Source organism: Anopheles darlingi, chromosome 3, assembly GCF_943734745.1.
Source record: "Anopheles darlingi chromosome 3, idAnoDarlMG_H_01, whole genome shotgun sequence".
Lineage (NCBI taxonomy): Eukaryota > Metazoa > Arthropoda > Insecta > Diptera > Culicidae > Anopheles > Anopheles darlingi.
In genome coordinates this window covers 8,469,742-8,483,966 of record NC_064875.1, presented here as the reverse complement: position 1 = coordinate 8,483,966, position 14,225 = coordinate 8,469,742, and the positions used below count along the sequence as shown (strand labels likewise).

General features: G+C 50.0%; 3 protein-coding genes across 3 annotated transcripts; 1 reads left to right on the top strand and 2 right to left on the bottom strand.

The window, feature by feature from the left end:
- Positions 1–3,153: 3,153 nt before the first annotated feature.
- Positions 3,154–4,327, bottom strand: LOC125953671 (vacuolar protein-sorting-associated protein 25). The gene is made up of 2 exons (XM_049683376.1): positions 4,181–4,327; positions 3,154–4,115 (listed from the first exon to the last, which is right to left on the bottom strand). Exons 1-2 carry the CDS (start codon positions 4,228–4,230, stop codon positions 3,641–3,643), a joined length of 525 nt encoding a protein of 174 aa, XP_049539333.1. The 5' UTR covers positions 4,231–4,327; the 3' UTR covers positions 3,154–3,640.
- Positions 4,328–4,556: 229 nt separating this feature from the next.
- On the top strand, positions 4,557–12,435 carry LOC125953648 (uncharacterized). Its single transcript, XM_049683349.1, has 2 exons — positions 4,557–7,424; positions 11,065–12,435. Exons 1-2 carry the CDS (start codon positions 5,097–5,099, stop codon positions 11,596–11,598), a joined length of 2,862 nt encoding a protein of 953 aa, XP_049539306.1. The 5' UTR covers positions 4,557–5,096; the 3' UTR covers positions 11,599–12,435.
- A 42-nt stretch (positions 12,436–12,477) lies between these two features.
- LOC125953664 (CD2 antigen cytoplasmic tail-binding protein 2 homolog) lies at positions 12,478–14,079 on the bottom strand. Its single transcript, XM_049683370.1, has 2 exons — positions 13,632–14,079; positions 12,478–13,544 (listed from the first exon to the last, which is right to left on the bottom strand). Exons 1-2 carry the CDS (start codon positions 13,775–13,777, stop codon positions 12,578–12,580), a joined length of 1,113 nt encoding a protein of 370 aa, XP_049539327.1. The 5' UTR covers positions 13,778–14,079; the 3' UTR covers positions 12,478–12,577.
- Between the last annotated feature and the right edge of the window lie 146 nt (positions 14,080–14,225).

Below are 14,225 nucleotides of genomic sequence, written 5' to 3'. Positions count from 1 at the left end.
TCCACCTCCACTCCATCCCCTTTCTCATCATAAACCATCCCTCGAAGTCTCTTTTCTAACCTTTCAAAGTAATCAAAGCAAACTATACTACGAAAGGACAAAGGTGACGGTCCGCGTCGAAGTAGTCGTGTAAGATGCAAAGCGAAACGCTATTTATCTCCTACCCAGGAAAGCATATATACCAAGAGTTACATTCTCATGCATTTTCCTATCCCAGCGTTTTAATACAGTTACGAAGCAAAACCGAAAGCGAATCGGTTATTGCTTCCTCCCTCACGAAAATTCTCACAAAATAAAACAACACAAACTCACACACATACAAACACACACATTTTCCGAAACAACCCATTTTGCTCTAACGATACTACGGTATTCATTCGGTAACATAAGCGATGGGGAGGTGTCGTCGCCAAAGAAGTGGACAAAACAATCACTACACTACTACTAATGGGGTGCGCGCAGACAGAATGAGGTCATCTCTTAAAGCAATAATTGAAACTAACATGAAATGACAATGAGATGAGGCATGGACGATAGGGACGTGAGGGCAAGAGAAGAAGAAGGAAAGGATAGCTCGAAAACCATTTGCTTAGCACTGCAACTCGGCAACGAGACACTCTTTCTCTCACACACAGATATATACGGCACTCCTCCTCCATTCTCCATCCGATACCGATGTAGAGGTGGATGGGACATGTTTCACATACTTGTGGGGAGCAAGTGCATAGACATTCTACATCCCAACAGACGACAATGAACAAAAAAGGTAAAACAAAGCAAAACAAAATGGTGAAAATGATAAAGTCAAATTATAGCAGTAGGTTTTAGACAGCCGCTACATAGGCCAAGCAGGATAAACGAAGAAAAAAAAACTAGAAGCGAGGCGATACTGGCACCTGGCACTTTACCACCCAAAGCCACCACCTATGAGTGGGTGTGTGAGTGTGTGTGTGCACTAAAACAGGTAGTAGCATTGTGTAGCAGCGTAAGCTAGCGAACGCAAATAGCATTATATGGCGATCGGTGTTACTTTTCTTTCTAAGCTTACGCTTTCGGCTAGCAATCATTCGACCTTTCGCTGGTGAGACATTTTGCGTATCCCCAGTGTACTAGGATTGACGAATTCAAACGCACACAAAGCGCCGCCTCATATGCACGTTACACGCTGGCTCATCGTAAATATTTGCCAAATCACTGCCGACTACGAAACGGTTCGGTTTCGCGCCATTCATCTCCACGCCATGGTCTGGTGCGTTTGCGAAGCTTGATAACTCATCATTTGGTCCGTTTAGTTCTCCGCCAATCTGCCATTCTTTGGTTGAATAACTTTACTGGTCTATAACTCTTAGCCAAGACGCTGCTAGTAAGCGCACCATGCAGATAGCGAGCGTATCAGATCGAACAGAACAGAATAAAAATCTTCATCTAAGTGTTAGCAATTGTACCGTGAAACCGGTGCGTAGCCGGAGTAACGAAAGCACACTCTTAGCTAAACAGACGACACAACCGAGACCTGTCGGTGCACGTACCGCGTAGTGGGTTAGAGAACATTAGGGAGTCACAACAGTTTACTTCCGAGCCGGGCAATGTTAAGTCGCGAGCGTGATGCCAAAGGTGTTGATGAAAGCGTAGGGACAAAATTGAGTAGATTTTTTGTTATGCATTTCTACGACCGAAACACTCCTTATACTTTGAAAGCCATTTGATGGTGTCTCCTTTTTACTAGTGTAGCTAAGAGCTGGAAGCTGGGAAACAATGTCAAACAATTGGTTTCCATTTTGTTCTTGCTAACAAACAATTCGGTAAACAATGCTTAGTATAAACGAGAACGAAAGGAACTTGATACATAACCTGAGCTAATCTTGCAAAGCGAAGACCTTCAATGAGAAACACACCGAGTAGTAGTATAATTGTTATCGAGATCGAGTCTAACTTGACAAAAGTATGAAATGCAACCAATGGAGACAAAACTTCTATATTAAAACAAAGAAATAGTGCACCACTAATACACACACACACACACGAACACATACATGAATACTGCAGAACACACATGCATGCGTACAGGAAAAGGATCTGTGAAAGCATTGCCGCCTGGTACGATTGAATTTTTCAATAATGCAGTCCAACGGTGGCTCCTCCGGTGACTGCTATGGGAGCATACCTTGGACAACAGATCAGAGAACTTTATGATGAACGCTCCCCTCATCGGGCGTACACTTTGTTGTTGTTGTTGATGATAATTGATGAAACTATTATTTCCATAGTTATTGAGCATATGTAAGGCAGATTTTATTTTTTCTACTACCACTATTGAATGTTTAAGCAGGCCAGGGTGTTGCCATCGAGGGCGGTTTATAGCTATCGAGAGAACTCTATACTTATTTGCGTTGGAACGAACGAGGTGAACACCTCAAGGAAGCGAAATCAAAATGGAAAATATAAAGGGCGGTAGTGCATCGCAGCAGCACTGGTTGTTGTTAGGTTTGGGTTTCCATTTTCCTTTCGTCTAAGGTGGGATCATGGGAATACGAAGTCGTGTAACAAAGGAAATGCCATACAATCGCGGCTGTAAGACGAGATGGTTTGAGATGCAATCATAGCAAGCCTAACGCTGCTTTCGTGCCTCATACCTGAGGCACAATCGAGGCCTGATCTTGCCAACTCCACCTACTCGCAGTAATGGCCAGCCAATCAAAAACCAATCAAACACCACAAACAGACAATGCACAACTCTACCCCACATAAGTGTAGCGCGAAAGCCGACAAAACAGAAGCTAATCCTATCTTATATCTCTCAATCTCTTTTTTCTTGATCATGAACAAGAACGGCCAGTTGTCGTAGCCAGTCGGTAGATACTGATAGATCGCTTGTAAACCGATCGCTGTACAACAAACCCTCTTACCCCATCATCCCTTCCATAGATCCGTCGAAAAGGGTGACTAGAGGTGAACCAACTAGAGTAGAGTGGCGAACACGTGTGCAGATGGCCAGAACAGCGCGGCCATCACGGTGTGCGCGATGCTATAGCGTAGATCCAATGCTCACACGTGTAGCGGAATGGAAAAGCGGAAAGTAAACCAAAAACCAAAACAAAAAAACATATAACACCAGCAAAACATTACAAAAAAGAAGAACAATTTCTTGAACAGTTTTATTAGAAATCGGTGTTTCAAGCACAAACAGAGAAGAGGAAACCAGAGAGGAACATCCAAACTAACCCTAACGTATCGTATCCATCATTCTAAGAAAGGAACATTCAAAAGGCAGACAAACGGACAGGACAGCACAGTTCCGCTTCCTGGCAAAAGCCCATCGTTTGCATGCCTCGTCCAATGACCAGGAAGCAGGAAAACGCGATGGTGTTGTGGTGCAACGGGAAGGGATCAGAAAGTGTGAACCCATGCGAAATGGCCGGCCAGCCAGCCAGCAACACGAGCTCAACTTATCAGATTACCAAACGCTGAAACCGGGACACACCGCAGAACATCTACCGAAAAACCGAATGAGATTAATAAAATTTGGAATTTGAAATGTTACTCGCTGTCTGTCTCGGGTTTGTTGCTCCATTTATTGGTTCCAGCCCTTCTGAATCACATTTATCAATTCCAGACGCTTCCTCGCCGTCTACGAGATGGTTTACGAGAAAAACTTTACACCCTCATTGTCGTCAAATGCGATCAGCTCGCAGCGACCGCGAGCTTCTAGTGTTTTCAGTATCTTCTTAAATACTCCCTGTTCCAGTCCGTGGAACTCTTCGCCGACCGTGGTGTCCCCGGCCACCAATTCGTACAGCGTGCATACGGTGTTGGTCATCCCGTTGGCTACGGCCCAATCGTGCACTAGCGTGGCCCACTCCGGTAGTGTGTGCCAGTAAACTTCCCACCGTTGCTTCTGCTTATCGATCGGGACTGCGTGGCCCGTTTTCTCGAGTGCCTCCATCACCCAAAGACGCCCATCGATCGGCAACTTCCTCGATATGGCATCATTCACGAACAACGGTGTGTCTTCGGAGATGTCGACCAAAGCCTGTCGCTGGTGTCGCTGATAGTTCCGCACCAGATCCTTCCACGTTTCGAGTTGGATTTCTTTCGTCCTCGCCTGCACTTGCACTCTACGGAAAGGAACGGCGGAAGTGAGTTTGCGGGATTCGTGGAGGATTGCATTTCCGGTACTTACGTGAAAAATGGAGGAAACGAGTACTGCCATGGCCACTCTAAGGCACCCATCGGAAATTTTTAGCTACTGAAAACCGGCGCGAGCGGACGAAATCCGCCACAAAAAAACCAGATTTTATTTTTAAATTTTTGTTGTTTGTTTACAGCTCGCTCGTTTGGCAGCGATGCTGGCAACACTGCCGTACGGGATCCAGGAGTCAGCAAAAAACGAAAACCGCATCTGCCGACCCCTAAACCCGTAGTGATGTAAACGACGAAGCAAATTTCGACAGGGATGATCGATAGAATATGAGCATTTTGTGAAAAGAAAAGAAAAATTTTCATAAAAAATGAATATTCCACACCGTAAATGACCTGCGTGGCACTGTACCACTGCCGCTTTCTTCCGTCGTCCGTGCCGTGTCGTGTGTGTTGTACTTCGTGAAATCGCGTTGTAAAAATGGGAAATCGCGAACTCTTTTAAACGATTTCGGGATTTAGATAGCGGTGATGGGAGCACAATCTTCGTGGACCTTTTCGTCGTAATCTCTCCCGTGTTCTGTTCTGTGTCGTGAAAGCGAGCAAAATCCGGCTCTTTTTTGTGTGTTGTATGTTGATTTTGCCGCGTCGTGCGTGTGGAAAGATCCGCTATTTTACAGGGAAACTGTGACAAAATGGAATAATCCGTGTAGCGCGCTGCGCCAAGAAAAAGAAACTCGCGCTTCACGCAGCGCGCAACGCGCATAGCTTGGGTTTGTGTGCTCTGCGGTGCGAAAGAGAGGTAAGCATCGTAAGCAAAGGGAGCGAAAGAGAGAGAGAGCATCGAGCGTCCGACAACGGTCGCACATCGTAGCCAAGGGTAACCGATTTCGCAGCTGGCCTTGAACGCAACGGAAGGATCTTCGAAGGATCATCTTCTTCGCTTTTGAATACTCGAGATGGAGGAAGAAGAAGCGGATCAGTTGCAGCCTGCAGTACTTCTGCGTGCCCCGTCCGACAAGTGGTTTTTCAACATGAGCGGTGGAGCGGCAGCGGGGGCTTCGCCGTTCGGGCCCTCCGACAGCGGCTACAACTCCTACCAATCGGTCACTCCGAACAACACGTTTAACGGTTCTTGCTCGCGTCACGGAGCCTCCAGCACGCTCGCTCCGATCGATGAGGCGAACGAAACGGATACCAGCATGAACGACAGCAGCACCGGACTGCCGCTCAGTGCGCAAGTCTTGACTCCGACGACGGCGGCCAACATCGATCGCATTTCGAACTTTCATCTGACCACTCCCAAAACCCGTCGCCTACCGTTCGCTGGAGATTCCGGTGGTGCCGGGATGGAAGATCCGCTCGGTTCTGTCGAGTTTACGTTGCCGACCACACCGGAACGCGCATCGTTCCCGCGTTCGCAATCCTTCGAAGCGTATCAAACACCGTTGCGCACGGTGAACCGCACCCTGAACCAGCTGACGCCGCATAAGGCAAAGGGTAGCGGACGGGACTCGCTGAAGCGCAAGCTCCCATCGAGCGGCAATTTCCGGGGCAAGCTGCATTCCGACAGTGACGTGGATGCGTTGCTGGGAGAGGAAAATCAGGAAAATGATCCGACCGACTCACTCGTTGCTGGATGCCGGCGGTTGTCCGATGATCTGCCTTCGCCGATACCGAGATCGAAGCGCCAGAAACGCCACGAGGACAATAACATCACCGATATGATGCGGTCGAGCACCCCGAAAACGGCCTGCTACTTGGGTGATGAAAATCACCATGGAAACGGCGCTGTGCTGCCGTCGAAGGCCGATGGAAAACCTTTATTCCGCAAGTTCACCAGCTTTAGCCCACGAAAGATACAGAACATCCGTCGGCTGGGAACCGGTGGCGGAGGTGGCGGCATGTTGATGCGCCAGAATGCATTCTCCGCCGTGCAGGTAACGCCGGAGAAGCGGAGCAAGAAGGTGGACCAGCAGACCAGTAAAGTGTTAGCCGACATTTCGTCCTCTCCCCGATCATCATTTGGCCAGTTGGAGAAAGAGGAAGAAAAAGCAGATGAAGCGCCGGGTGGCAATCAAGCCAGCGTACAAGCACCGATCGGCATCGGTGATCTGTTGGGCGGTGCCATCCTGACAGAATCGTGTTCGAACAGCTCAAAGGAGGCTAGTGCCTCGGCCCTTCTAGAGGATGCCATGACAACGGTGTCCTCTAACGATGATTGTTGCAGCTTCACACCCACGAAGTCGTTCGCTAGTGAAGATGAAGACGGTATGGTGGAGCGCCATGCACCTGCCGCAAATCAGCAGACAATGCTGGCCTCCATCTTGGAGGAACCGTCGAACGGTATCTTGCCTGCACTTGAGTGCGAACCGCAGTCAAAATGCAACCTCACCTCGCCCCTGGAACACCAGGCAACGTTACCATCTACCCTGGAGGAACCTTCATACGTGGTCTTGCCAGCTCTCGGTACTCCACCGCAGCCAGTGGAGCCGCTGGAGCTACAGTACAACCCCGTTTCGCCCCTGAACTCATCCAGTAACGTGGAGCACTTGAGGACAGGTGGTAACTACAGCAATGGCTACTTCATCGCACGGCCACCTCTGCCCCGTAGTGAACTGAGGGCTGGTCCGTCACCGACGGTGAACCAGTGTAGCGCTACATCGGCGTCCTCAGGGCGCAAGCGTTCCTACGAGGGTCAAAAGTACCTGGACATCTTACGGCGGCTCGCTAGTGCCAATCATGATGCGCTCGGGCTGCTACTCGACTGCCTTGCCGATGAGGATCTGGTGCAGGTAGTGCGCGTGTCCCGTAGTTGGCACTCCATCATCTACGGTCACCCAAAGAGCTGCGTGCGACTGCAAAAGCAGCTAAACCGTGAGGCCAAGCATAAGGAAAACCGGTATGGCCCTGCATGCGGTGCTTCGGCACTAGACACGAAACTTAAGCCAAAGCAAGGAACGACCGAGCTGGACGCGGTGAGCAAAGTGTTATTCCCATCGGTCTCCAGCGAGGAAACTGCGCCACAGAATGCTACCGAAGGAAGACCACCTGCGGCGGAAGTCCAGTGTCGTCGTCCCTTCAAACCCTGCAACTTTCAGGATCGCCGCAACAGCACCAGCAGCCTGTACGGTGGGGTCTCCTCTTTTGGGATTGTTGGCGGGAACGTGTCCATGCCGGAGCTGCTACGCCGTCGCTCGAGCGTTAACACCAACAACAGCACCACGGTCGAATCACACTCGCCACCAGTAAGCCCATCGAAGCGCAAGTTCTACGACAATCAAAAGGTAAGTCTTTCACCCTCTCTTCTTCCCGTTGTGTGAGATCATCCTTTTTGGCGCCAAAATCCAGTGGGATGAGTTGCCTTCCGTGGCGTCGTCAGCCAGCGCGAATTCCGGGATTTATGGTGGTTCCAGCGCGCTGCACCGTATCGAACCTCCATCAACTACGTTGAAAATGGGAGGTGTCTTGGCCAAGCATGGTGCCGCGCACGCATCACTTTCGAATAGCAGGGTGTGTTTCGACTTGTCGGATTCGAGGTGATGTGTCTCCGCCCCGCAGCAGCGCTCCGGGTGCGCACTTGAGGCGCGCGAGAAAAGTAAGAAAAAGCGCGCGCAAATCACCGCCACCCAAGAACACAACACCCCCCGCCCCCCACTTCCTGGGAGGAGGGCATACCCAAGGTGGGTTATAAGTACTTTTGCCAGTACCACCACCGATATCATCACACCCAAGCTCTAACCGGCGTTCTCTTCTCGCTTCGATGACTTTATTTGTTTTGGAATTGATGATGACCGCGCACCCGGCAAAGTTTGCGCGCGCGCGCGCGATCATCAACAACGCGAACGCGATAGAAAAGATAAAGAATACGGTCCCCGGGTGGAGCAGAGGAAGAACAATTGGAAGACGACAAACGACTCCGTCTCGCACCTTCGCTCTGGCAACTTTCAATTGTGCTTCAATCGTCGTTGCCGTCGATTTTGGCGCGCAAAAATCCTTCGGATGACCATCATTCGATGCATTGAGCGTTTCTCAGTCTAAAAAGAAGATGGTTTATTGTTTAAAAACTAGTTTCTAAGGTGGGTGGCAAGGCCAAGGATGTTGAAACGTATTTTGTAGTTCCTTGGTTTGTTTATCACAAGCACATGGGGGAAGAGGGAATAGTCCCCGGAATCATACTAAATCACCGGCTAACAGTTGCGTTTCACCTTCGGCCATATATATAAGGAACGCCTTCCATAGCAGCAGTATACCGAGCTGCTTCCGGCGCTTCATCGGCCACGAAACGCACTTGCCGTAATAGTCCCCGCGCTTCAGGTTGGTCAGATTGGCGAGCCCAACAGCATCGATAATGGCCGCCTCACGGGTGTACGCTTCCGCCGGCATGATGTTGTGGAAGACGTGCAAACAGACGACCCCTTTGCCGGCTGCCCAAATGTCGAGGATCCGGTTCAGCTTGCGACTGTCGGTTCTCTCCACTCGAACTTCTACTGCTTCTGCTTCGCTAGGGACCATGGCTGGTCCCTTCGTTGGCGCTTTTTCCTGGCATTGTTCAACGATTTGCTCTTCCTCGATCACCAGCAACCCCTCGTCCTCTTCTGCCTCACCTGGCCTTTCGCCGTCAGCCGGGGCCATGTTTCCGGTGCCCGTGGGCTGATGCAGTTTCAACGCATCGTATAGATGGCTGTAGGGACGGCTGCTTTTGCCCTTGCCAACGTAAAACACGGCCGAGAGGAAACACAGCCACAGCTCATGCTGCGTGTGTTGTGGTTGCTGCTGCTGGGCTGGCAAGTTGTTGGTTATGCGGGGATCAAGCAACAGATAGATGAAGCTCTTCTTCTGGTGACCCTCGCGAAACGGCCGTGCACGTGGCCCGTTGTTGGATTGAAACTCGGAGGCCATCTCTTGCTCGAGAGATTGGTGATCCTTGGTGATGTTGTTGAACGTTTCCTCTCTCCGTATGGTAGCCATCAGTTCCACGGAATAATCTGTGCAAAAGCAGAAGAGATTTAGAATTGAAAGAAGACAACGCGAGGAGAAGGGCGACTCACTTTTGCTGCCTAGCGCCGTCGCTGACGTCGCAGCGGTCACTCGTTCCGGATTGCGGCGACATTTGATGAGCTTTCGGAGGTACAGCTTCTTTGTGTGCTTTGTGATCGGTCCCGGTGGTTCACCGTAGTGGGTTAGTTCCGCACGCAAAGCATCCGTATCGTAGTCGAGTGGTGGCAGCGTTACAACCGTCGATTGACTCGTAATCGAGGGATTTCTTTTTAATGGAAACGAATACGTTGTCCCTGTATCGCTGGTAACCTGCAGCACCGAAACAGCAGGCGGTGGCAGTGGTGGAGCCATGACGGTGGTGGGTTCGCTCTGCGCTTGTTGCTCGTCACCACCGTCACTGCTGTCGAAGATTTCTACCACCTCATAAAGCTCCTGCAGATCCTGCTCATTTTTCTCCTCCTCCTCCACATCCTCTTCCTCTTCCTTCTCATCTTTCTCCAGCGCTTTCTTTGGTGTATCGGTCTGCTCCTGTTCCTGCTGCTTCTCTGTTGGCACAGGATGAATGGGCAACTCCACCTCTTGTGCCGTGCGAAAGCTCTCATCTACCGCATCGGTGTAGGCCGTTTGGTTCGGGTTTTCCGTGAAACTACTGAGAATTCGCTCAATATCATCCATCCGACGGCTGATCCGATTACGATCCCGCAAGTCAGCGATCTGCTGCCTCCAGCATTCGATGAAGGAAGAGCGGCGCCGACCGCCACTACCCCGCTCATCGTCGTCGCGCGTAAAGTTTTTCAGATTTCGTTCCGTCAGCTCGAACAGATTCGTCCGTTTCGGAGCCGATGGCGGCGGGGAACCATAATCTTTATCATCGCACTGGGCGGCCGCCGGTGGTGTGCTGTTCTCTTTACCCTCCGGCAGAAACAGCGTTTGGCTTACCGAGTCATGATTTCCACGGTCCCTTCGTCGGTGCGTGATGTTGACGTAATATGGGCTAGTAACATCAAAGTTATAGTGGATCTTGTTCGGGGTCAGTACGTTGTCATCCAGCTCCTGCAGGACCGATAACGATTTACCCGAATGCTGAGCCATCTTCCCGGCAAAGCCCTTCCGCAGATGCATGCTCGGAGAGGCGAGCACCGAGCTCATCTCGGCCGCCGGTGGTGGACACAGCTGCTGCTGTTGTTGTTCTTGTTCCTGCAGCAGTTTCTTTCGCCGGCGTTCGATTTTCTGCTCAAAGACGTGGTTTTTCAGCAACACCAGCACATCGTAGTGGCCCTCTTCGATGGCATGTTCGATCGGCGTCCGATCCTCGTCGTCTTGCAACTCCACATTTCCGCCGGCGTTCAACAACAGCCGCGCGATCGAAGCTCGGCCGAGGCTCGCCGCGACGTGAAGAGGAGTGAGACGCTGCTCAACAGAGGGCAGGTTGGCGTTGCCACCGAACTGCAGCATTAGCGAGGTGGCCTTTTCTGCGAATGTTTCATGATCGGCCCCAATCACCAGATGAATCGGCGCGACGGCCTTCTCCAGGATCATCGAGTTCGGATTTGCATTATGTTTTTCGAGGAGCAGCCGAACCGCGTCGAGATTGCTGTCATCGATCGCATCGATCAGGCACAGCGCCAGATAAGTTTCGGCCCGCAACGACATCCGCGCGGACGGAAAAACGGGATCTTTACACTAAATCACCAAACCACAAACATTTAACTACAAAAAAACTCTTTTTACGCGAGGACGCCTGCTAGGAAAACCTAAAACCGTTTCGCAATTCAAAATGACGGTTCACTCACTAACACCATCAACGGGGAATTTCTCACGCACACAAAACTGCGTACAGTGGTGGGAATGATATTAATAGACAGGGGGAATTTAAAATTCTTTAGCGATTTTCTAATACCGTCCGTTCTGCTGTTCTCGTTGCAGGTTGTATCGCATCTGAAAGAATCGGAGAGACTTACGCCTTGTCCTCGCTGCAAAAAACCGAGTCGCATCATTTACGGTCGGAGATCCGGGCGTGCAAATGGCGCTCGTTTAGAAAAATCGTACACCCTACCGGAATCGAATAACAACAGCAACTCTCCCGCTCGCGTACGGCGTGATCTGTTCAACACTAGCGGTGGCAACCAAGCCAACGCCCGCATGAGACTACGCAGCATGAACGGCGGCGGAAGGACCAAGAGCGTCGACGATGCATTGACGATGGCAGCGGCTGAAACGGTTGCGGACGGTGTTGCTGGGGGTGGTACTCGTGATCGTGATTCGCTGTGCGATTATGCCATCTGCAGCGGAATGAGATGCGGGTATCAGTTCTGTATCCAGTGCTGCGGCGAACCGCATCCAGATCGATTTTGCCTCGAGCTTGCCCCGAACTCGCCGAGCAAGGAAGAGCAGGGCCGTCCGAATGTGGCCTGCACACGCCAGAGTCGTCGATCGCTGCAGAGACTCGCAAAATACTGATGGCCTGTACGTGATGGCCAGTACAGGCCGTCTGGGACGCCGGCCCATATCCGTAACGGGCTGCCCTCTCATTCCAGTTTTATTTTATTACTTAACTTTACTACAAATGTGTGTCCACCCTCTCTATCGCTCTATCTCTATATTTTGATATTTCATTTACTATTGGATAGACTTATTTAATCGCTCACGGGCACTTTTCTTTCATTTTGCACGCATTTTAATTCGTTCTTTCTCAAAGTTCTGTTTTTCATTCATTGTTTTTGATACAACTATTTAAACCACTAGCCCTAGATTTAGTTTGTAAACGAAGTGGCAGACTCAAATGCACAGTGTGAGGAAATCGGGCACAAATAGAATCTAAGCGCAGGCAGTTAGACAAGAGTAGGTGAGATTATGAGATTTGGGAAACCCATGACTACGAATTAGTATTACAGTTACTGTGTGCGCTTGAGCATTTATTGTCGAAGAGCATAGATCATTTTTTGTCTTTTTGATAGACCACCTTGAACTGAAAGCTTATGTAAGTGTAGCAAAGGAAGAGAGCACTTCGCACTGAACCGAGCCGAGTCTCGCTACGAAAGGTAACAATAATTCGAATAGCAATCGGGCATTCTTAGGCCGCCTGCTGTGCATGCTCACCGATAAGTCGGAATAGACAGACAAAGAATTCTCAAATCCAAGGGCTCTCTGTCCACTCGAGTCGCGATCGACTTCGAATACCTGGCGGCACTGCGGCGGGAAAATTAGTTTGTAAGCGTACATCACCACGAAGAGGGGCTAACGAGCGATAAGTTTTTGATAAACATGTTTTTTTTTTACAATAAAGTTTCCTGTTGAAGATCATCATTTAGACGAAAAATCGAAAAATGCGTGGTGAAAATCGGCGCGCGAGGGGAAACCATAGAACGAAACGAATGGTGTGTTGTAGTAGTTGGTAAGTAATATGCATTTTTCATTCTTTTCATTCGGCATTACAGTTTTACAAGTACAAATCGAAATCGATACGTGCGGCGGAATAGAACCTGCCATCATCGGCGCCAACCTTGCGCACAAAAGCCCCACTACTGAAACGCCCTTCATCGGCGTACGTTTGCATCTGTTCGGTGGTGAACGGTCCGTGTACCGTTTCCGCATCCTGTTGCTCCTTGTACTCCCACATGAGCCGGGTTTCCTGCTTTTCGCCTTCCTCACCGTCGGCACCATCGGTGGCGGTTTGCTTGGGAGCACCTTTCTCATCTTCTGTGCCTTTCGGTTGCTGTTCACTGCTCTCTGCGGAAGCGCCATCCAGTTTGCTCTTCTCGCGCGTATCGAAATCATCGGCGTACATGTCCAACTCATCAGCGGGCAGGGATTTGGCATCGTCCTTGCGCTGCGCAACCGTAAGCTTTCGCTGGATCATTTCGAACGTTTCCTCGTACACATCCATGTTGCCACTGTTGGTGAGGATATCGTTTGAAAGGGCGGTCAGCTTGGTAATCTTGGCGCTCGATTCGTCCGGTGCCTGGCCGGCTTTCTTCAATTTCCAACGCTGGGCCGTCGTTAGTTTTGCCGTTCCCTTGCCCAACCGTTGTAGTGCTCGTTTGACCGTTTCCTTCGGTTCCATCAGCTCCAGCATCTGTCGGTAGATGGCAATATCGTCAAACTTTGGCCTCTTTTTGGCCTCATCCTCTGAGTCTGAGTCGGAAGAATCGCCCAACCCCCTGTTATCGCCCTTATCCGGTCGCTCCTTGTAGTTCGGATCGTTCTTGAGCTTCACCCAGTCAATGTTATCCAACCAGTGGTCCTTCACCTCCGCCGTCTTCTTCCACAGATAGTGTCCGTCCGCATCAAAGTGGCCCTCTTCCATCTCCTCCTTCATGTTGAAAGGAGTAATTTTCGTTTCGCCGTCGGTGCGCGCGATTCCATCTTCCTCTCCCATAATCTCGTTATCGTCCAGCACATTATATCTGGAAAGGATTTGTGTACGATCAGGAGGGTCCCTTTCGGATAGCCAAAACTAGCATCCCATACCCTCCCTCCCTCCACTAACTTACGGTGCGTCATCACCGCTGTCGTCCTCTTCGTCCGAGTCGAGCGTGTGTTTGCTGGTGGACGGTTGGTTGTTCTGCTTATCCCGCACCAGATCGTCCAGATAATTGTCCTCCTCCTCCACGTAACTGCTTGCTTTGCGTTTCGGCATTCCAGGCACCTGGATCTCCGCCACAGATTTCTGTACACACCGGAGTTGGTTCCGATTGTGTTGGAAAAGGATTTAGAATCCTTTTTCGTGGCGCGTCTTTTTGGAGATCTTTCCCGCTGCGGTTTTCCAAGTTTTTTACACTTTTTTGATGAACTTTTGCAAAGGGAACAACGACGGGAGTTGCAAATGATGCTAATTTGCTCTAATCGCCTTTATCTTTATCACAAAATCCACGAATTTGTTCAAAAAAGATAAAAACTTCCACTTTTTGCGCGGACTCAAAATCAAAACAACGGTACAGTGCCTCGCAAGACATTTACGGTGTGGAATTTTCATTTTTTATGAAAATTTTCCTTTTCTTTTGACGAAATGCTCATATTTTATCGATCACCACTGTTAAAATTTCGTCGTTTACATCACGCGGTTTCAGGAGTCGAACATTCCGTGG